We start from the raw sequence: 25,288 nt of genomic DNA, 5'->3' as shown, positions 1-25,288 counted from the left end.
TTCTCATAATCCCCTTCAATCAATTGAATGATGGCAAAGATGAAGGCATCATTGAAAATCCTGTACTCTTTGCTTTGCGGTGAGAGCTTCTTCTTAACTAGCTAATGATAAACTATATACGGCCATGCATTAGGAGCATACTACCCTTCTTGTACAACCCAAGATAGTTGGTGGCTCTTGCTGCAAGTAGATATACCACATAAGAAGTCATATAGAACTTCTTCTTTTCCTTTACTATCCGCAACTGATCACACAAGTTCTCACTAAGTGTGGTGGCCCAATCCAGTGGCATCTTTGCATGTCTAATGGTCTCAATGAAGTTAACCATAAATGGAGCGAGTTGACCCACTATAGGCAATCCCATAACTCTATTCAGGAGAATGATTGAATATCCAATGTCATCTTTCATGTATCCTCGAGCCATATCTACTTTACTGATTGTCTTTCCCTTAGATGGCTTCTCAATGAAGTATGAGGAATATATGATGTCGATGGCCTCCTGGTGATGATCCTTATGCCACCTCTCATTTTCTTCATATGAAAGCCTGATATACTGATCAACTCTAGGTAAGTGAAATACTCTCTCAATATTATCAGGTTGTAGATCTAAGACCACTTCCCCAGTGATGCTATTTACCACGCTTTCCTCAGGAACAAAATATCGAGATAAAGTCACAATCAATTCAGCTAACTGAATGGTCCCAGGATGTGGTGCTGCATTTACCAATCCAGACTAGATTAAGGAAAATCTCAAAGAAGATCTTTCCATTGGGTTGTTACAAACCCTCAAAAACTCTCCCAAGTCCGTGTGTCCAAGTTTTGTGTCTTTGATCTCAAAGTGTTCATCGTGCAATCGTGACTTTGGGGTTACACCTTGGAACTTGTACACAACTGGCTTTGCTATTGATCTAGATGTGGATGCCATTTGATTATATTACCTACACATCACAAAGAAAAAGAATGATTAATTACTGGATACATATAAAACATTAAAAAAAAATGATATTCTTGAACTTATTTTATTTGTTGTAATTATTTTTTATTTTTTATTTTTTTTGGGTTTTTGACTTTACACAAAAAAAAAAAAATTAAATTAAATTTTTTTTTATTTTTTTAAATTTATTTATTTATTTATTTTTAATTTTTAAATTTTTTTTTTTTTTTGACTCTAACTTAGTTAATTGAGTTTTCTTCTCCCGACTCCCGAACTATGAGTCTAGGAGTCGAAAAAAGTTAGGGGGTCCTCATTCCTAGTGAGGAATGGGGTGTGTGTTGTGGATACCACAACAAGGTAGTGTTGTGTATTTTGATGAAATATCCATTGAATTATTTTATAAAAATTAGAATATCCTCATTTTCAAGGGTATGCACATAGATTGGTTAATGAATCCTATTTCACCATTAGAAAATTTTAAATATTTGTGAATTAATAGTGTTCTTAATCTTCTTTCAACTATTTTGGTAGACAAATTATTGTGTATTATGGAGAGCCACGATTCCCTAACATGGAAATCCATTAAAATTGCACAATTATAGTACTAATTATTTAAATTTGTGATAGAGTAAATTTGGGGTCACTTGGTTTTAAATCTAGGTTTTTCACTACCATTAAAGCATTGTTATGGGTGATTATAATCATAAAATTAATTCAATACACACCTAGGGCTTACATTTCTCATAGTTTTATTAATGGATGTGATTGATCAGAGTCTAATTGCTCCAGTTCTATAAAAATAAACAATCACAAGGAAGATTGGATTAAATTGTGAGGTGATGAATATCTTTGCATGGATTTGGAGGATGGAATCCTTGTAAGTTAAATCCCCTATTATCTTCCCTAAGTTTTCATAGTAGTTGTATTTCTTATTTCTAATATATAATCACATTTTTTAAAGTCCAAATTTATATATGACTAACTCCCCCATTAAAGGTCATTACACCTTGTAGTCTCTTGATGTTGTAAATTTTGATATTATTAGTTCCAACATAGTAGTGAACTAATGCTGAGGTCTTAACATAACTAGTGATTAATCTTCTATGCCACTACCAATCAAATGATTGAATTGTCCTTTTGCATTTGTCACCTTTAATCTTTTTCCTTTTAAAATAGACAAAGATGATTGAATGTTATCAAAAAATTATTGAATATGCTTGTTGGCACATTTCTTATGTGTTAGATTAATGTTTTTGTAGGTTTCAATGCAAGAGAAGACACGAAAATAAAAATGAATTTTACTATTTTTTAGGTGTTCATCATAGTTTGCATGTTTTGGCATGGGGAGTGACTACCAATGTGTTGGACTTATCATTCTTGTAGAGGGTGTTTGTCATGAGGTTCCAATTTCTACATATGGCATAAAACTTGGTGTAGTTGCATGTTTATTTTCACATGTAGATAAGCCATGTATAGTATTTGTTTAGTTTCCATACATTTCAATTTTGGAGACACAACATAATAAAAGAAAAAAGGGTTTAAAATGTTTTTTCAATGATCATTTTCACATTCTTTAAAAGATCACTGAAGTGAGTGTTTACATGTAACAATTTCTAATTTTTTCTGTTACTTTAAATCATGTGTTTGTTAGTAGGCTTAATTTTACTATCTTTAGCATTTACATCTCTCTCTTGCACAGGCAAGAAAAGCCATATAAATTTTTTCAAGTGGTCTTTCCCATTTTATCAATATTTTGAAGGCTTCCTTGCCAATGACCAATATGGATGGAGAATCATTGATTTTCTCATGAAGCACCAAAAGGGCTTGCACACTTGCATATTGGACTTGAAAATCCAATTATTCATGAAAACCTCAAGGCCAAGAATGTATAACTTTGGAATTCTACTTCTGATATACTGATTGGTAATGGTAAGAGGCCAAGTAGGGATGAGAGTTTTTGTGAGGTTGTGGATTTTCCATCCATTGTGAAGAATGTTGTGTTGGAGGAGAGTACAATGGAGCTATTTGATGTTGAGATTTTGAGGGCACTAAGAAATCAAGTGGATGATGGGCTGCTTTAGGCACTTCAGCTTGCAATGGGTTGTTTTGCTCCTCCTTCCTCTGTTAGACTAGATATGAAGGTGGTCATCAGACAACTTGAAGAGATAAGGCCCACAGCTCATCATGCTCTCTATACCCCTCTTGAATCTAGGAGGGAGCTTGAACTTGTATTTAAGCTTCATGCTAATGGCCTTTTTCTTCCTCCACCATTTGAGAGTTGTTATACTTCTTTATCTTATTTTTCCAAACCAATTTTTTGTCACTAATGTGATGATTCTTTTTGAATTTTTTGCCCTGCAAAAATATGAATACGATTTAAAAAAATGAGCTTCTTATAGGTGCTTGTAATATGATCAGACTATGAAGATAAAAATTCAGAATTAAGTTCTCAATATCTTTAGACTATGTTTGTTGGTCTCTGATTGAAGATTGCGAAGCTTGATGACACTATTTTTGCCAACAAATGTGCATGAACAGAGCTCCATTGAAATGTATAGTGGCTTCCCAGTCGCTGAGACTTTTTATCATTTTAAAAATGAGCAACAAAAACCTAGTTAGTCAAGCATATTTCTTTACATCTTCAGAAAACTCAAAGGAATAATCTCAACTAGAAATATTTATTTATCTGTGTTTCTTTGAGTTTGTCTCTACCCATTTCAGCCCTACGTTGATTGTACTTATTTGAGTGTTTTTCCTAAATATTATTGTTTAGGTTATGATTTTTTTAAAACTCTAAGTAACTATTTTATTTACTTTTTTTTATTCTATTATGATTATCCTATTGTTTTAGTTAATCTTATGTTTCCAAAATATGTTTAATTAGATAGAAAATCTAGAATATCAATTCTCCTTAGCATTGATTCCATCGATCATAGGAGTTTAAAGCTAAGAAGTCTCAAATCCATTCTATGCCAAAATTTGACTTTTTAAGATTAACAATCTCTAAGTAGGAACTTGTAAGATTGTAATGAGTTATCATGATTTAGAAATTTAAGTTTGACTAAGATATGATTCATATATCTACTTTGAAGACTTCTCCAAATCATGTTGTTCCAAAAACATATGGATACTGATATATTCCAAAGCTCAAAATCCTAAATATGATATAATAATTAAAATTGATTTCACTAATGAGTTGACTATACTGGGATGCCATGCCTCAATTGAACATAGTTAATTGATTTAATATTTCAATATTGTTAATGCATCCAATGAGTAAAGAGCTAAAGTATACTTCTATTTAATGTATCCTCAAGCTAAACCAAGAATGTTGTTGGGTATGGTTGCAAGCCACCACACCAATGAAAATTCTCAGTGGCCCATTTCAATGAACCATCTTTTAAAATTTTTCCTTTAGGTTTCATACCACTCATTTTATTTGTTCATTTAGGTATTTTGAAGACCAATTCAATCATGTTTGAGTTTCCTTAGATGCATAGAATACGTAGAATGTTTTGTTGCATGATTTGGAGTTTCCAAGAAATAACCAACCCTTTACATTTTCTATATTTTGCAGAGAGAAACAAACATAGCATTTCCAAATCAATGACTATGAAGGTTGGGCAAATCAATTTGATAATTGATTGCCCCAAAAGAAATTCTTTTGGAAATGAAGGTGATATTCTATTTTAGATAACTGTGAATTTTTCAAGAGATTTTATTTTTGCCAACATAATTCTTTCCTAAAGAAACTCTAATGGCTGCCCTAATCCTTTCATCAACACTTTGGAGTGCTGCTCATTACCACCAAACTTCCCATTTATTTAGGGGATTTGATACTTTGTATTAGTTTATTATAATTTATGGACCTTCCCAATCTAACTACACTTTGTATTGAATATTGTGTATTGAATTTGATTTATTGCCTTTTTTAATCTATCTTTTCAAAAGGAAATTATCTAGAATTAAAATAGTTCTTCTTTATCCTTCGAAGGAACTTGGCTGTATTCTAGTTCTTGTTCTTACTTGTCCACTCTTATTTGGTTAAAGATTCAAAGTGTTGATTGAACATGTTGGATCACTAATATCATGCCTCATTTTCAAACTAGAATATTTATATTTTTGATTACATCTCTTAATGTTTCCAAGGCTGGTCTTGTTTGTGGAAGGATAATGGATAACCATACACTTTAATGCCACTTGGCTTTATAAATATATTGAAAGGTTCAAAGGTGAAATTTGTAATGATTAAGTTTTTTCTAATTAATATTATTGTCTTTTAGAAAGAAATATCAAAAAATCCATGGAGTGAACCTAAACTAATTAGAATAATTAACTAAATGAACTATAAAATCCAAAAGCATAGAATTTTACAATGAACAGAATGAGAGATATGAGACAATTCGTGTTCATACCCTTATGAGGGTTGTATGCTAATTTTTATAATATGGCATAGCTCTTCCTCTACAAAGAATGAAAAATCATAAAATCAAAACCAATATAAATATAATTCATTGTTCTTCAACACCAAATTAGTTTTAAATGAAAATATATCACTATCTTGTAATATCACATGACTAGATTGTAAGGAAAATTCCAATGAACACATATTGGTCTCATTTAAAATTTCATCAAAATTCTCCTACTCGTCTCTCCTTGAACCAAAGAGGTACATATGAAGCATTGCAATAAAATTTAAAATATAAATAAAGATTCTCATTTTGTGTTATTATGGCAATCCAACTTAGATTTAAATGTAAATCTAGTGATGTCAATAGTTTTTCATTGCCTCTAATTCAATGATTATGTGCATGGCCACTTACTTGAAGATATTTTCATATATGTAGTTAATACTCATACAAAAAGTACTATTATATATATGGTTATGAAAAAATGATTTTGAATATAATAATATGTTGGTGTAATTAAATATTACTAATTACACTTTACTTAATTTTACCTAGGATAATGCATTTTCATAAAAGTTGTCATGTATAACATATGAGTTTGCACCTTTTTTAAGGACATGTTGTCTCACACCTCTCTTTGTTTGATACATGATGGGGAGATCTAACTACTTCTCAAGAGCTCTTCCAAATCTTCCTAAGATATATCCTTTGGCCTCACTAGGGTACTTTCCTTACCGTCCTTAGAGATCACTTCTAAGATCCCTATTCCTTTTAGAACTCTCCATCAACTTCAAACTTCAAACTATACCTCAAACTCCCTCCTGTGCACTCATGGGCATAATTGGCCACTCTTCTTCCTAGACTATTCTTGGGACTAGGAAAATTTTTCCTCTCTATTATTTGTTGGTTTTCAATCATCCTTGGTCCATCTTGATGGATTCTCCCTTGGGTTTCCTATCGATTTCTTGTTTTGTTAGTTTTAGGCCTTGTAGCCTTTTTGCCCCAATTAGGCCTCCTATAAACTAGGTTTCTTGAATTTCTCACAAATATAACAACCCCCTAAACCAAATATGGATTCTTACTACCATTATTCAAGACTCAAATATTTATTGGTTCTTAATTCCTAACACTGTCCATACAATAGATTTCTACCAAACCCCTAGTTTAAAGGTTTCTAGGGCATGTGAATGAGTCTTGTTTCTTAGATTTCAAAAAGTTCTTCAGAGGTCTTCCCTAAACTCCTCCTTTCTTTTATATGTCCAAGAAAATCCCCCTTTAGTTTTACACTTCTAGATTGAAACTTCCAATCCATTTAGCAATCCCCTTTGCCATTGTTTTGAACAAGTACCTAGCCAAAATGTCTCTGCACTCACCTAGGGCTTGTTAGTAAAAATAGGTCCTCTACAACCCATGAATCCAAAATTAATATTTACACTATTGAAAAATTCTCCTACTTGATTCCAAGAGGCCATGGAATTTCAACCATGGGAACTCAAGTAGGAGCCATATTTACATTATTGGCTCTCAACTAGGCAACAAATCAACAAAACACAAACAATCAACTAAATTCTAACCAATCTTGTTAAAAAAACCAAACCAATGCTAAAATGGATATCTAAACAAAAAAAATTCAAGATTCAATGGATTAGTTCGGTCCTTTCACTCCATGGATGACTGGATGAAGGCTCTATTACATGAATACAACCAATTCTTGCTCTTTCCAAACCACAATCCATACAATGTCCTTCCTTACTGTCAAGTTAGGTTTTGGATGACCTTATATATTTCCTTCCCACATGTTTGGACCCTTAGGTCTAGCTTAAAATTCCATTAAGCTTGATTCCAAGTTTTTAGGAAATGTTGTCATGACAACTTTGCAAAGTTGTCTTGAGCAACTTTTACATCTTTTGCAAAGTTGTCATGAGCAACTCTTACATCTTTTGCAATTTTGTCAAAACACTACCCTTAATGATTCAACTTGAATTCAAACCATTACATATGACCTTGAAATGCATTAAAACATCAAAACCTCAAACGTCACTCCATTTTTGAGTCTTGCTCAAAGTTTGACCCTTTATTGACTTTTTAGGACTTAAACACCTAGATCCAAAAAAGACCATTCAAATCACTTGACTCCACTCAACCATAAACTATCCAAACACACAAATTAACTTGGGATTTCATAACATTTTATATATTAACTGGTGGTTGGCTAAACCAACCTACAAGAAAAAATGTTCCAAAAACCTTAAGGTGCTCCTGTACCAATACACCATTGTGTTCATATCCTCTCATTGGTGCACATATTTTCATTCATAATGAAGGATAATACAAATTAAGTGGACATCTACTAGTTTTTATGCTTATCACTTGTATGACTCCTAGTTATAATGCATTGCTTATATATTCATAAACATTTACATGTATTATACATCTCATTATCAAAATCTCATGCATACATGAAAAATCTAACCAAGGACTATAAATAACATTTAAAAACATAAAGATACACAAGAATAAAGTTATTTCCACTTTTCGTCAACCTTAGGTAAAGATAGGAAATCCAAAACATCAACTCTGGTATATAAGAAATTAAACAAACAAGAAACACAACAATCCCTAGAATCTAGTGTGGCCAAACATCACCCCAAACATAATTACTAGTAATAAGTTCATATTCATGCTATAAAGAATATTTTGAGAAAATATTTACACACAAACAATATTATTTCATTAGACAATACTCATACTCAGGGAAGGAACAATACTATTCACATCATGCCTCTACAATTTGAAATTAGTTATCTTAATATAACCTTAATATTTATCAATTTTAATTCTATTATTAATAGATCCTAATTAAAAATATATTCATAAAAGAATTTAATCATAATGAGGTTAACAATTTCTTATTTAGTAAATAAAACACCAATTTAGTTACATCAGTAAATTTATTCATAATACCAATTATAACACAACTTTGGCTTCATTTACAAAATATAATTCATACTATGATAATAAAGTTCCCATCATTTATAAACTAAATATAAATACCTTAATGTTGTAAATTGGTAATTATAAACATGTAAATATGAACATAATATATTAAAATCAATCTATTATCAAAACTAAAAAAGAGACCCACAAAAATGGTATGTGAGAATGAATAAAAACTCTCCTTTAATAAAACATGACTGACACAAACCCATCACTACCTTTCCAATTCTGGTCCCAAAGGTGGTTAGGGCTGATTCTATTGATAAATTTTGGCCTATTATCCTTTGTAACTATTTTTATAAGATTATTTACATGCTAATTACTCTCAACTATTGGCTCTACTTCCAACTAACATTTCTCACCACTAGTCTAGATTTTTTTCTGGTAGGCAGATTTTGGATTCTATTATCTTTGTCCAAAATGTGATCCATTCTCTTCAAGCTTCACCAAATAAATGTTTTCATCTTAAAATAGAATTACAAAGGCCTATAATTGAGTGGACTAGAGTTTTATGAGCAAGATCTTATCTATTTTTGGCTTTGACCAGAAGGTGTGTAAGCTTATCCATCAATTGGTTACTACTATGTCCATGTCAGTTATTTTCAATGGTCCCCCCTCTTATTTTTTCAAACCCTCAACAAGTCTTAGGCAAGGGGATTTGTTATCTTTGGTCCTCTTTGTCATCATTTCTGAATGCCTTGGGAGACTTCTTTCATCATGTATTGCTGAAAATAGTCTATTTAGGATCAAGCTATCCTTTGTCAACATTACTTTCTACCATCAAAAGAACTTTCTTTGGTTGAGGATTGAAGATCGTAAAGACTTTCTTTAATATCTTTGGACATGGTTTTCCTTCTGAAGACAAGAGGTGGCTTGGGTGTTAGGAAATTAAAAGTCTTCAATCATGCCTCATTAACCTAGTAGGTGTGGAGAATATTTCCTAACATTGGGGAATGACAATTCATCCACTCTCATAAGTATCTCTTCAATAATATTTTTCTTAAGTAATTTTTGTCCTCCAATAACATTCCAAATGGTTCAACCACACGGAAAATAATTCTAAAACCCAAAGATATTGTCGCTAGAGGTATCAAGTGGAATATTGGAAATGGTAACTTGATTAAATTTTGGGATGACTAGGGCATGTGGTAATCTAAAAAATTTGTAGTTCTAAATATCTCAAACCATTTCAAAATCTATTTCAAATTTTTTACCACCCACCATGATACTAAATGAAAACAATTAATATCTTTATAAGGTCTACAATATCTTTTGATACCAAACCCATATGGTCAACTTTAGAAACATCCTAAAAATGTGCTTTTGGCTTGTTTTTATGTGATTTTTACTTCAAACATGTAGTTGATGACTTGTTTTTCACCAAAATTTGATGAAATGAAAAGGGTTTCTTAAGAATGTTCTTATCTTTTCATAAATGTAAGGTTTTTCAAATTATGAGTTTAGTAAGTAATTATTACTTATTTTCTAATGGAGTTTCATATAAAGTTCTAACTAACACGATACTTGAAAAACAACTATAACTTTCAAATGGTACAACATTTTTTAAATTCAAAAGATGCATCACATTCTTGTTTCTTCTACTACAAGGAAAAAAATGAAAAAAATAATTTTGTAGAGTTTTGAATTAGTTAAGGTGGTCAGACACGAGAGTTTTTTTATTCGAAAAATACTAAAGTCAAAAATTAACTATTAATTATTTATTTAGAATAAAAAATCCAAAAATATGTGTCACATCTAGGCATGAGTCTACTACTTATATCTACAATATTATTAAAAAATATTATCTTTTGATTTTGATTAAGGTGGTCAGACATACGTCTACTTCTTATTTTTGTTCTAAAATTGTTGTAATATTGCATTAAAATTCAAAATTTTGACCAATCAATTTTTATTTTTTTGAGATAAGTCATAGTAGTTTAGAAACTAGATTCAATTTTCTAGATATTCTTTTCTCTCAACTTTTTGATATAAAGTTAATAACAAGTAGAAAATTGCACGTCAAGTTGACATAACCCTAATTTTATAATTCTTTATTGCCACTTAAGAGCATAGTTTGGTTGACCATGATCCTACACATACCCATTATTGGATCCCTATTGGGATGGTGGTTGTTCTTGAGGATTTCAACACATGAAAGGAGGTTTGCGAGGAAAGTTTTGGTTTTTTCTTCTTTTGGATTACTGTCAAAGTATCAATTGGGTCTACCTAAGAGCTATCTCTCCTCATCTTATGCCTCTAATATGTATCCTTTCATCTATTATTCTTGATAACAAATAGGATGTCCTAGTTCAGGCTATTGCTTCCTTTGGATTCTTTTCTATTGCTTCTTCCTACCACTCTTTATCTTTTGTCCCTGATTTCTCTCCCTATTGGGCTAAGGTAAGGATTTGAAGTTTTTGGATCCTTCTTCAAAATAGAATCCTCATTGTACACAACTTATGCAAGCAATGATTCTATCTCTCTAGTAGTTATGTGTTCTACTATGAGAATGAGGAGTCGGGTACCCACCTTTTTGTTCACTACACTTTTTCTAGGGTGATTTGGTCTATTTTATTTTCTAGAATCAAGTTAGCTTGGGTTTTTTTATTTCTTTAATACCATCCCCTTTCTCACCTTTCTAATGATCTAAAACACCTCTAGTTATTTTCTCTCCCTGGCATATTTTGGGTCTTCTCAAAAGAGTGCAACAATACGATCTTTAGAGATAAGTAATCTTCATCCAAGGTGGTTTTTTTCAAAACTAAGAGGGCTTGATAGAAAATTTCAATTGCTCTTATTTTGGTTCTCTCAATTTAGATATGTTTTCTGGCTCTATTAAGCCCCCTCTTTCTCTTGAAGTTAATAGAAGAAGGGATAATAGATGATTTTTTCCTCCTTGTGATTGGTACAAGGATAATTTTGATAGGGTAGCTAAGGGGAACTCTTGGCCAACTAGGTGTTTGAGAGTGTTGAGAAATAATTTTGGCTTATGCCTTGCTGCTATGGAACTCCCCTTGAGAAACAATAATAGCCATTATCACTAATATATTTGGTACCAAATTTTGAAAGCAATTCCATTGGAATTATTGCATTGCAACCTAGTCATCATCGAAAGTCTAACAACATACCATTGGACTTGCCACAATGACCAAGTTTTGATGTAATATTTTTAATGGAATTGTCATAATAATTTTGTACCAAATGTATTAGTGTATGCGGTTGTGATGGGAACCCTTCAAGCTATTAGATTGGATAAGGAAATGAGTGTTTTTTACCTTTTGCTAGAGGGAAATTCTAAAAATATAATTAATTATCATAAAAGATTATCAAAATCTTATTACACTATATATAACATAATTCCCATAATATTACTCATATTTATCATGATTCTAGTATGGTAGCTAACTCTCTTTCCAACATAGTAGTGAAGCTTAACTAGAAGATGAGCTAACAAGATGACATGTCTCTCCCCATGGAGGTCATATCATGTATTAATTATGATATGATAAGTGGTAAATAAGGAATGTCTTGATATGATACGAGTGATACTTTAGAGAAATATTTTTATGATTACGAGACATAGTAGGAGCCTTAATGACAAGCCCTTCAATTATTCTCTCTTTTTTTTGCATGCTTTGTGGGTGAGTTTGAGTGGTGGTTTTTAAGTCTCCATGATAACCATTTTCTTATAAATTTGTTGGTTGTCTTTGCTATTCTATCTAGTGTCTAAAGACCATTGCTTCAATATAGGTGGGAATAAGAGATGTAGGGAGCCTCCTAGTTGGGAGAAATGGGGAAGGAGAAAGAAATTTTGGGAGATTTTGAAGGTTGAAGGCCTGACTTCATTTATGGAATGAATTCATGGGGGAACCTGATGTCACCAAATTCTTTCATAAGAACTTAGATGTAGGAACTCTTGATTTCCATGGGGAAAAAATCACTATTATGGAGGATCTTATCTCGTAGGTTATGGGTATACCTGTTGTTAGGAATAAATTCTACAGAGATAGAAAGGTGGTCGAGGCCTTAGTGGAGGAATTACTAAAGGATGAAGAGAAATGTTACATCCTAGTTAAGGATGATAAGAAATATATCCCCTTATTCGATCAAAAAACTTTGGAGGTTTGTGTAGAAAGACATTGTGTATATTATGTTTTATTGGATAGGATATTCTCTTGTATTTTCACACATCACTTTGTGCTTTTGAACCATTTTAGACATCAAATTAAGGTCTCCATCCCTTTTTTATTTTGACTTGTCTCTGAATGATAAAATTAATAGGATTAGATCTCAGGAGTTTATGAAACCTCCTTTGCATGATAGGATTATGTTATTAATTTATTAGCATATCAAGATGAATTTTTTTGGGATCTCTAGTGAGGATAATTGTGAGCCTGGGGATATGTCTGGTGATTTTGATTCTATCAATGAATTCTTGAAAATTAAGGATAGTGAGGATCTACATACCGAGGAATATTTTATTGCTACTAAGAGAAAAGGGAAGGGGTCTATCTCCAAGAAACCCCTAGAACATGTGAAGAATAAGGGGAAAGAGTGTTAAAATATCAAGGTGGTTATTTTATCTGATGACAATTATGATGAGAAGAATGAGGACATGGACACTAATATGCAGAAGATTGAGATTCAGATAAGACATAGAGTATTCTTCCCCTATTTTGAAGAGAATAAAGATGAAGAAGGTTCCACCTAAGCCTATTGGAAATGGTAGGAAAAAATGGTACTTTTGAGGATCCCCTACTCTCCCCTTAGACTCCTACTATGAACAATGTCTCTCCCAATGGATACATAGATTCCCCTTACAAAGGATAAAGCCTCATGGAAGGATGTTAATTAGAGAAAATCTAACTTCGTGATTTCTATGTGTAAGATGAACTTGGTGGTTAGGGTGGAGGATATTGGTGTTGATTCTCTCATGCAACTTATTGACCTTTCTATGCTCATTTTGAGTGACTCTAGCAGAGAGTCCAACATGGATGTCCTCTTAATAGATAATAATTAGATGCTAGAGTATTTTAGGTACACTAAATGGATTTTCCATGTGATTATAGAGGTGTAACTAAGGATGAAAAATCTTGAGAGTGAGGTGGATAACTAAAGGAATGTAGCCAAAGATAGTGGTGAAGATGTTGAAGCTTGTTTTATTGTTGTTCATAAGAAGGAAAAAACTAGTTTTGTTATGGAAATTCTACTTTTCATACCTTGGAAGCTAAAGTCTTGGATTTGGATGGTAGGGTTTTTGATTTAGAATCTAGCCTTGAAGAGATCATGGAAAAAAGCTACAAGACCTTGAAATATTCTAATTAGCACATCAAGATACTCATTAGTAAGCTCGAAGGGTCCATGTGTAATAGAGATATTATCCAAATCATGGAAGATAGAGAGGGTAATACTAATAGCTAGGCTGACCCTACTAAAAGAACCCAATCTCATGGTAGAAAGATGACCTCCTCTACCACTACAAAGGTTAAGTAGATGAAACAAGAAGTTGAAAAGGTAGAAAAACTCAAGCTAGAGGCTATGAAGATTCTAAAGTATATGAATTATTGGCATTCTTCTCTATGGCCCTAGTTTACTTGTTTTTCTAGGTGGGCTATCTTATGGGTTCTATCATTTTGTTTGTTGTTGTTCTCTTCATTGGTCTATTTTTTTATGGTCTAGGCTTTAATGATATAAATATTTTGTCTTTTTTATAAAAGGGTTTTAGGGGCATATCAAAAGATGTTTTCATTTAATAAAAGAATTAGCACAACCCACTATCTACAAGCTTTCTAGGGAAGATATCCATCAAGTAGAGCTTAAATAGATTAAAATTTTGTCCATTCAATTGAAAAATACTCCCTAATAAAGGCATGCTCTTTGAAAATGCTAATAGATAGTTTTAAAAGATTTAGAAAATAGGAAAACAAATCCCTATAAAATCTAGTGCAACCTTTAGGATTTGACATCATTAAATAAAATTCAAATTCCTATTCATTAACTGGCATAAAAATTTACCATGACCCCCTCTACACCAAATGTAATTACATTTAGGAGTTTCCAATCCATGTACAAAGCAAAAAATACATGGAGATTGAAGAAAAAACATAACATATACAAAGCCAAGTCAGCCAAGGAAGAGGAGGGAATAGTTTGGCATAGACCTTAGAAGGAGAGTTAGTCATTGTTAAACTGAAGAATAAGAAAAATGTTTTAAATTTATTCGCTAGGTGAGGCTTCCTAAAAATTACTCTTATTAAAAGACAAACAAGAAGTGGAGTGGGGATGCCTCTTCCTACTATATACCCCCATAAATATATGACTTCTAAATATAAAAAAGACAAAAATATTGACCTGTATGTTGACATTGGTTTTGATCTATATAAAGAGGAAGAATAAATAGGATTGTTATTAGATTTATTTCTGCAACAACTCATTTACTAAATTCATGAATTTTAAATTAAACAATTATAGTGATATTGATATCGAGATTTAAATGTGTAATTTTTGAGTCAAACCCATTGACCCATGTTTCATGAGTAGTGATTCACATAAATTTATATCTCATGAGAATAAATGGAACACTTAGGCACTCATTGTCTAGGTGATTCTCATAGAGGTGAAGGACTAAGAATTCCAGTGTGGTCATCCATCCCCATACTACTCAAGCTCGAGTGCACTTAACTATAGAGTATCCTCCATGGTTAAACCCACTCTACTTGAAATCTGATTTGTAAAACCTTAACCAAGTGTTTTACCATATGAATCATTCATTAGAAGTCCCCTTAAGCCCACCAAATGATAAGTATGAGATATTTTCCACAACAAGTCAAATTGTGATATTACTATCATGATTTAACTGTGTAATTTGTGAGTCAAACTCATTGACCCATTTTCATGTGTAGTGATTCACATAAATCCATCTCTCATAGAAATAAATGGAACACTTATCTGTTATTTGATATAGGTGATTCTCATCAAGTTGAATATCAAGACTTCCTAGGAGGTCACCCATACTAGTACTACTTTAGCTTGAGTGTGCTTAGCTACAAAGTATCCTCCAAGGTTAAAACCATTCTTCTTGAAATCCCATTCACAAAACCTTCACCAAGTGTTATGCCTTATGAACTATTCATTATAAATTCCCTCAAGCTCATCAATTGATAAGTAGGAGATATTTTCCACAAGAAGTAAACTTGTGATATTTCTAGTAGGATTTAATTCTATAATTTTTTCATCAAACTCATTGACCCATGATTCATGAGTAGCGATTCTCACAAAGGTAAAGCACTAGGACTTCTGAAAAAGTCACCCATCCGAATACTACTCCAATTTGAGCATACTTAACTAAGAAGTATCTTCCATGGTCAAATCCACTCTTATTGAAGGCCCATTCACAAAAACTTCACCAAGTTTTGTGCCTTATGAACCATTCTTTAGAAATTTCATTAGACTCATCAATTGATAAGTAGGAGATAGTTTCCACAATGAGTCAAATTGTGATTTTTCTATCAAGATTTAACTATGTAATTTTTTATTCAAACTCATTGACCCATGTTTCATGAGTAGTAATTCATACAAATCCATCTCCGTGAGAGTAAATGGAACACTTATCACTCATTGGAACTAGGTGATGCTCACTAAGGCAAAGCACCAAGACTTCCCAGGAGGTCACCCATCCTAGTACTACTCTATCTTGAGTGTGCTTAACTACAGATTATCCTTCATGGTTAAACCCACTCTTCTTGCAACCCCATTTTCAAAACCTTCACCAAGTGTTGTGCCTTATGAACCATTCTTTAAAAATCCCCTTAAGTTCATCAATTGATAAGAAAGATATATTTTCCATAGCAAGTCAAATTGTGATATTTCTATTAGGATTTAACTGTGTAATTTTTGAGTCAAACTCATTGACCCATGTTTCATGAGGGATTCACACAAATCCATCTCTCATGAGAATAAAAGGAACACTTAGCACTCATCAAATCTAGGTGAAGCACTGAGACTTCCTAGGAGGGCACCCATCCCAATACTGTTTTGGCTTGAGCATGCTTAACTATGGAGTATCCTCCATGGTTAAACCCACTCTACTTGCAACCTCATTTGTAAAACCTTCACCAAGTTTTGTGCATTACGAACCATGCATAAGAAAGCCCTATAAGCTTGTCAATCGATAAGTAATATATTTTCTCCACAACATGTGAAATTGTGATATTGCTATTATGATTTGACTACATAATTTTTGAGTTAAACTCATTGACCAAAGTTTCATAAGTAGTTATTCACCCAAATCCATCTTTCATGAGAATAAATGGAACCCGTAGAATTCAAAAAATTATCATCTTGGCCTAGAATAATTTGTACAAAATTATGAGTTTTTGTAGGCATCAATAAAAGACGGTAAAATTTAAACTACCAAGGAATTCAATTCTTATCTCAGAAAAAACTAATTTTGAAGAGACAAGACAAAATGCTTCAATCTAAATCACCTCCAAAGCTTTACAAATAATATTTTTCCACTCTTCCATAATATATCAAAAATGAGGTAAATGCATTCATTGAAAGAGAAAAATCATTTGAATAATTTATAAATTTAATATCAATTAAAATATCTAACAAATATTTAACACTTGATCTTTTGTTCATAAAATAAGTACTCATATTTTTATTAAAATTTTATAATAAAATATCTAACCATAGTTGAGTAATAGATATATTAAATTTATTTGACATGATATAATGTTTAAACAATATAACTATATTACCGATCTATGACTATTACTCTATAATTAAATTGTCTCTTATTATTAATGATAGTATATTTAAATATGTATATCTACGATAATGTACATATGTGTCTAGATATATGCAATCATTATACACTTATTTTAATATCTAAGAAGATATTAACATATGAATGCACACACATAACCCAACTAAACCTAAAAATGTATAAATGATGAAACAAACCATAATCATGCTTAGATAAAGTGATTGGATTTACATCACCTTGATGAATCTAAAAGGGTAGCCAATCAAATACTTACATACAACAAATGGTGTAGGGTTATGATTTATTTTAGACCTAAATACTACCTCCCTTGTTTGCATCGAGATATGTATAAAGGAACAATCAATCTTGTCAATTTATGGAAGATGATGTCCAACACATACAAACCTTCATCACAAAGTCAAAAAAGTTCATAGATTTATATAACCAAAACCAACAAGGATTAGAACCAACACGTCATGTAGGTCTCATAAACAAGTAACTATGACCCCATTTCTCATCATATAGATACATCAAGAAGAAACCTAAAACATATCCATAATAAATATACATGCATATATAGGGGTTAGTAGGCTAGTGAAACGTAAACAGTCATAACATCATGATATGTGAACAATGAACACCATTTAAGTATCAACGTGAAATAACTCAATTAATAACCATATTAATGTAATTACATCAACTAAAGTACATAGTATCAAGGTATTACCAATGTAAAATTAAAGTCTAACATATGCATAAAAAGGCCTAAAAGAGTTTGGCATCACAAATTGAAATGGTTATATATAGGTGGATTTTACAAAATGAGTACAATAACGTTGGATTGTTATTGTATGGTCTGATGTTTATTCATTATTCTATCACTCCACAACCAGCTCATGGAATGGTAAAGGTACTGTCTTTACGGCTCTGTACTTACCCACATTGTTCAAATGCTCATTCTCCAACCTACAAAAAAATTCTCCGCTAAACACTATTAGTACCTTGAATTTCAGTTCACACTTTCACATACTAATAAATTTTGAGCTTGGTGGATTTCCACAATAAATTTCAAATTTTAATTTCTTTAAATGCCTTATGTGAAATTGAGTTATCTTCTTTAATAAGAACTATTTGAAAATAATAATTTTAAATATATACTATCTTAACAAGTCAAAGTTAAGAATATATTGTTGTAATCTAATAAAAAATACTTATACCTATAAAAATTCCAATGACCACGCCGAAATACCTCAAGAGATGCAAAGACAAAATCAATTACTCTGTACCCGTAACTCTCATGATTCAAATGAATGATTGTTTGTAGCCATGTCAATCGAAGTACCAAATTTAATACCTAAATTTTAAAATGAAAATGCTTATCAATATAAATATATGCTTTCATATCAATTGACATAACAAATAGGCGAGTTAAATAAAGTTCTGAAAAAAAGGAAAAAAAAATCCTTTTTAACATGCACCTTCATACCCAAGTGTGAATTAATAGCAGTCAGAGTTAGAGAGATGTGGGGCTTACTATAGAGATGAAGTATAGAGACTTGTGCTTGAGAATAAGCTCGTCCCTTAGCCAAGGGTTCTTGCAATGGGGATTAAGCAATCCCCAATCTTTAACAAAATCCCAATAGAGCTGGTATATGGTTGCAATAACTGAGGTTAGGATGACCACTATAAGCCAACCGGTATTTGGATGCATAGCATATGTTAACCTTGCACCAGTTGCAATAATGGCTGACACATATTTTCCTAGATTTGCAAGATGGTTTGCATCTCCTTCTTCCACCCATCTTCTTGCACACTATATACACATAGCCAAACATTAAAAAATTTAGTTATATGTTGTACATTTCTCAGGGTGTTTAATTAGAGTGGATAAAAATAGACCTGTAATGCTCGCCAATAATATGGCAGAAACGAAATAACATAGGCCATGCCATTGTACACCTTGCTATGTCTGCAAGTACCATAATCATCCGATCGAAAACTTCCTCCAATATAATAACAAGCAATGAATTCTAAATGCCTTAGAAGTGTGACCTGAAATAACATATCCTCCTGAAGTTTAGGAAATGAGACATTATTCTAGGATAAAATGGACTATCATGAAACTAGGAAGCTTAAACTAACCTGGCTAGTTAGTTGGTCAGCCATGAAGAAGTCTGTCATGACCACCTGTAAGGCACCAATGGTGATACATCAGTCAATTATATCTCTTGCATTCATGATCCTTAATTCTAAAATTATACAATTGAATTATTCTATGTGAAGGTTAATCTTGATATTACTATCATAAAATAATATAAGCTAACAATGATGTAACATCACTTAACTGTATCTTTTTTCATTTTATAACTGGTTATGAAATAAGGATTGATGAATTTGATTTAAAATTGTGTATGGGAACTCTAATTATTTAAGTGTGAGGATTGAATCCGCTAATATTAATTATCGTAACTTGATAAATATAAGCTAATAATGATAATATATAAGACAATTATATCTCTTATTTTCACAAGATGAGTTTGCGAACTATTTGATTGAAAACACATACAAGTAAGATCTAATTATTCATTTGATATTTAGAGAACAAGATTGAATAAGTTAACAAAGATGATACAACAATCAATTATATTTTTTATATTCATAAGTCAGGTTTGTATGAACTACCATTTATTGAATAAAAAAATATGCAAATGAATCCTAAAAATGATAATGAATTCTTATGCGACAAAAGAGATTCTTGATATCCAAATCACACCCTAACAAGTAGAAGGTAGCAATGATGATTCGTTGGCCAATTATATTTCTTTCATTCTAATGAGATGGGTTTATATGATCTGTAATTTATGAAATATGGGGGAATACAATTGATTCATGCATTGTCTAAGTGAATTCTAATCATAAAATTAAATTCTTATATTAAAAGATTGAATCTTGATATCAATATTGTAAACCAACATATAGAAATTAAAAATAATTCTCTAATCATATTTATTTCACTATCATGAGATGAGTTTGTATATACTATTATTTATGAAGTATGAATTCATGAAATTGATATAAAATCACAAATAATTTTTCATTAAACAATTGAACTATTATATTATAAGACTGAATCATGAAATTAGCAATGCTAATAATGACTTAATTATCTCTATCTCGTGAGATGAATATATATGAATCATCGCCATGAAATATAGATTGATAAAATTTATTTAAAAGTTACATGCAAACTAATTTTTGCTTATCAATTGCATACCTTGTATAAGGGTGCAAGAATGATATTCCTCATAACCTTGAGGAAGAGAAAGCGAGTGGATCTATAAACAATATTGAAAGGGCAAAAGAGCAGAGAAATGAAAACCTGCCGATCATACAAACAAATTTGGTTGGTGTAAGTGCAAATCAATGGTTGAAGTAAGTAAATATGAGAGTAAAACTGAAAAAATAGCTAGTAGAATAGATACCAGCAATAAGGAGGCAGGAATGGCATCAGTTTCAACATGAGAGAATCCCTTGGCGCGTAGTGTGAGATGGGCAACCATGGCTCCCACCACCACAGTCATTAGAGTTGAGCACATTAAGAACACATCTCTGTAGTTCAGATCTTTATTTGGTGAAAATTCAAATATGAAGCTATAGTTGATTCTTGCGCTCCTCCACATGAAGATATTGCATCCATAGACGAATATATGCAGATTTAACAATGCAAACATGCTACAAATCCATCCACACAAACACCGAAACACTTTAATCAATTTTATAATGTGATTCTATCAAGCTGATAATTATTTAGTAAAGATAATTTAAATGTTATAATTTAAATTTTGACTTGTGGAGATGACTCATCTAAGTTCTCATTAACTTTTATGATAAAACTTATTATTTAATATGATTTAAAATAAATATGCTAGTTGGATAGATCAAAGCTTTTGACTACACAATTTTATATGTGAAGTCTATACAATTCAAAGCTAGATGAAATAAAAAAATCAAGATTTGCAATTTGTATTTGACTATTATAGATTTATAGGATTTGATTCATCTAAGTTCTGTGTTTGAACTCACACTAATAGATAATTCTTAATATAAATTTGAATGAAATTTTATAAATCATTTAAATAAATCAGAATATAGAATGTATACTATGTAGAAATATATATTAATTTTTTAATAAACCACATGTATTAATATAATTTCAAATATATTGTCAAAAAAATGAAATTTAAAATATACAATGAAATTTACAACATACTTTAAAACTAAAATTTTAACAAAAAAGAGTGATAAAAATCTAACCTGAAAACTGGGTAGACAATTTCTATATAACTAGAGTGTGTAGGATCTGTATACATTTTGTTCAAATGGGCAAGTATGGCATAACCCATAAACAAAGCTAAAAAGCATCCTGTGAATAACCCTGCACCATTTCTTAAATTATCACCATCTTGTTTGAAAGGTAAATTAAAATTCAATGGTTGGTTCTAGTAATTGTCAGAGGTATACATACCAATGAAAAATGTTACAGTGTGAGAATCCTTGATTTGCTTTGGCCTAAGAAATTTCATGGCCTTTTTACGATCATCCTTTGTAAAATATTTAATGAATATACATTCAACCTCATCCACAAGTTTCACCACCTGTGCAAATGATACCATGAATTTGTTATCAAGAAAGTAAATATTTGAGTTGATCTCTCTTTATCTACTAGCTATAACTCTTTTCTTAATGTAAGGTTTCCAATCTTACATTATCAGAACTATTGAAGTATGAACTCTCCACAGCTTTGAGGTACACATGAGCAACTTGTTGCTCACTTACCTGGAATAGATCCAACACATCGATGTATTTACATTAGATATTTTTCAAAATTAGATCATTTTGGATTCAAGATTCAAATAAAAATCAAGTTTTGTCTATTGATTTAATTGAATCTAAAATAATCTCAAATAATGCTTTGCAATGTCCCTTGTCTAAAATAAAATTAAATATTAGATAACAATAATAATAGATCCAAATATTAGTAAAAATGTGAAATAAATAAATTGAACATGATTAACATTTGAACAATATATAAATTAGAGATTATGTATGAACATTAAATGTATCTAATGTTATTGTTTAAAGTTGTTTGTATATAAAATATATAGTAAATTGTATAGTAATTATCTAGTGAATAGTATATTACTCAAACATAATTCAGTTGGAAATATTATATCAAAAATTTGTAGAATGATATCAATAGATATCAAAGACATTTCTAACATAGGCTTTTATGTCTCTCTAACTTTTCCTTTAAAGTTCTCGTGAATAGTTTCTGAAATTAAAAAGTAGCCAAAAATAGGGGCTGACCTAGGAAACAAAATGCTCTTAAAAAAACTAATAGTTAGATGCAGAATATACTAACCTACCCATTTTCTTATTTTCAAAAACCCCCACATAAGAGTATCACAATATTTATCAATAACTAGTAAACTACAAGTAGTCATAAACATAAACTATAAAGAATAAGTAAATACATAGAGTCTAGAAAAGCACCATGAACTAAGCCCACATGGGCCGAGTGCTAGAACAAAAAAATAACAAAAACCTAAAACAAAGAGGGGAGTTAGCTCTCCTTATTCTTCTCCTTTTCCTTTGGCTTGTCCAACAGAAGCTCCAGCTAATCAACATAAGCTCTAGCTAATCATCAACCAAAAACCTGTATAGATAATCTATGGTGTCCACCCATGCCACAACACTAAGACATTGTTTTTCGACATGAAGCAGGTGAAGAGTCAAATTTTCCAAGTGCATAGTTCTCTAACTGCAAACTTGACTACATAATCAAGTCTCTATTCAACAATTGCTTGCCTCTCCTCCAAATTCTTAAGGCTTCTCTCTAGGATGGGAAATTTCTCTTCTTGATTCTAGTTTTCACCTTTGGGGGTCACCTGGGGGTCATTGACCTTGCTTTTCTTGTCCTTCTCATGTTGACAAGGAGGGGAAGTGAAGATCTCTCCCTTTTCACCCAACCATTTGAAATTATTAGGATTATCATTTTTGAAGTTGTCTAAAACATGGGATGTCATAGGGCTTAATTGATTGACAGAAGGGCTAACCTCTCCCTCTTCCCCTTCACTAATCTTTTCATGTTCATCACCCTAAATGCATTTTTTCTTAAAAGACTTCTTTTTCTGCCTTATTTTGTGGGGGTTTTCTTTTACCACTACTAGTGGAGTCCAAACTAATAGAGCACTCATGCTTGGCCTTGGATTCCATTTTCACTAGTTTTTTCTTGTTTCTAAGGGACCTCCATCTTCTCTGTTCTACTTCCACATCAAAATCTACAACATTATCATACTTCTCTATTTTATTTTATTTTAGAATATGGTGCATAAAGATCTTAGGGATTTTAGTAGCTACAATAGACATAAACTCATTATAAATTTGAGGGTTCGAGGTGAATATAGCCAAATTAGAGAGAACAACCTAGACATTGAAAGGATAGGGAAGGTAGAGGCATTTGTGGAAATTGAACAATTTGAATGCAAAGTCCTGATGAAGGAGATTGTAGAAGTTTAACCTCTTTGATCTTTTTCCTAACCTTTAGGATATTATCCTCCATAGAGTATAGAATAAGATAGTGGAACAAAATGAGATCATGGATCCTAAAATGGTTCAAAATGGGGAAGTGATAGTAGTAAAAAATATGGAACCTACCCACCAAAGTGATGGAATACATGATGGCATTTAACATGCCTCTTTCTAGGGATTAGGCAAGGCCATTCACCATGGTAATGACCTAGACTCTCACTAGGGTAGAAGAATTGGTTGAGGGTGACTCCATCCAAAACCCTTGTCTAATTTCAACATTTTTGGCTATCCAAGGAAAGGTTGCCAACTTTCAAAATGACTTCATTGATCTCAAATGAGATCCCATTAACAATAATCCACCTATAGTGATAAAAGAGCATCTTGCATCACAAAATAAAACGGGACATAATTAAATTTATAAAAGAAAAATTGGAAGAGAGAGAAAGTGATGAAAATTAGAGAAAAAATAATAATGGAGAAAAGAAGGTAAACATGAATTTCATTTACCAAGGTGGAATTTTAGAAGTTAGTGCAAAGTTCCTTATTTCACATGTATTTACTATTTTCTTCCAAGCCAACTTGTGGCTTAAAGGTGAATTTAATGATAGTGTTTATTTAATGTTTTTTTATGTTAGGCCAACTTGTGGGTAAAACCACAAACCTGTATCACCTTTTATAAAGAAACATGATATCAAAATGTGACATTTCAACGTTAGTGACAAAAAAAATGGTATTTGTGTTTAAAATATGAAGATGATGTAAATTGATGAAATGTGTAGAATTGGATGAATTTTATGCCTATAATTTTTATAATTTTTTTGAGTAGGAATTTATTCATTTTATTTTATTTTGAAGTCCCTTTTTTAACTATAAAAATATAGGGTGTAGTTCCCGTCAAACAAGTATATGCAAATCATCTTTTTTTGTTCTAATTTGAAAATATCTTATAGATGACATGTATAGCTAGTGCACAAAAAAAGAAATAATTATTTTTGATGTATATTTTCTTTGTTATAAGTATTCAAGTTTGACCTTATCAGAATCCAACAGTTTTTTCCTCCCGTCAAAACTTACCTATCAAATCTATACCTTCTTGAAAAAAATTACATATTCTTAAAGAGGATTCTCTCCTCTAGACATAAATATAAATTTTAAATTTTTTTGATATGATTTACTATTTTTTTCCCTTTTTTGAGAGAGCATCTTCTGAAATGTTGAAACATTGACTTATAATACTTTGAGATTATAACATATTATAACTAATCAAAACACTCAAAATTTTATGTAATGATGATATTAAATCTGAGATCTATAAAAGGGTATTTTTAGTTTTTGAAAACTTTTTAGTTTTGATAGAGAAATGAGATTTGACCAAAACATGTTTTGGTATCACAAACGGTGACACAGATCTGTGCTTTTACCCTTGTGTCTTGGTTTAATATAAGTAGAATGTCTTGTGGAGTCTAGCTTGTCATTATTCATGTTAGAGTAAATAATTGTTATTTACCATTTTACTTAAGTTTACTTTGGTTAATGCATTCATTTATTAGTTGTAGTCTAAGAGTTGTTGACAACATGAGAGTTTGT

General features: G+C 31.4%; 1 protein-coding gene across 1 annotated transcript in view; it reads right to left on the bottom strand.

The window, feature by feature from the left end:
- Window positions 1-17,988: 17,988 nt before the first annotated feature.
- The window catches only part of LOC149555750 (phosphate transporter PHO1-3-like), a 40,829-nt gene continuing 33,529 nt past the window's right edge, over window positions 17,989-25,288 (bottom strand). Inside the window, exons 5-14 of the mRNA XM_089833691.1 lie at window positions 21,875-21,946; window positions 21,636-21,765; window positions 21,425-21,545; window positions 20,593-20,842; window positions 20,385-20,489; window positions 19,253-19,297; window positions 19,010-19,162; window positions 18,645-18,923; window positions 18,328-18,464; window positions 17,989-18,076 (exon numbers count right to left, since the gene is read on the bottom strand). Of these exons, the coding sequence (XP_089689817.1) occupies window positions 17,989-18,076; window positions 18,328-18,464; window positions 18,645-18,923; window positions 19,010-19,162; window positions 19,253-19,297; window positions 20,385-20,489; window positions 20,593-20,842; window positions 21,425-21,545; window positions 21,636-21,765; window positions 21,875-21,946 (1,380 nt within the window). The remainder of the gene's footprint in view (window positions 18,077-18,327; window positions 18,465-18,644; window positions 18,924-19,009; window positions 19,163-19,252; window positions 19,298-20,384; window positions 20,490-20,592; window positions 20,843-21,424; window positions 21,546-21,635; window positions 21,766-21,874; window positions 21,947-25,288) is intronic.

The sequence above is a fragment of the Cupressus sempervirens genome, chromosome 5, assembly GCF_028749045.1.
Source record: "Cupressus sempervirens isolate cs-2001-9-10 chromosome 5, ASM2874904v1, whole genome shotgun sequence".
Lineage (NCBI taxonomy): Eukaryota > Viridiplantae > Streptophyta > Pinopsida > Cupressales > Cupressaceae > Cupressus > Cupressus sempervirens.
Note: the sequence above shows the minus strand (reverse complement) of the source record. Positions and strands in the feature narration are given on the sequence as shown.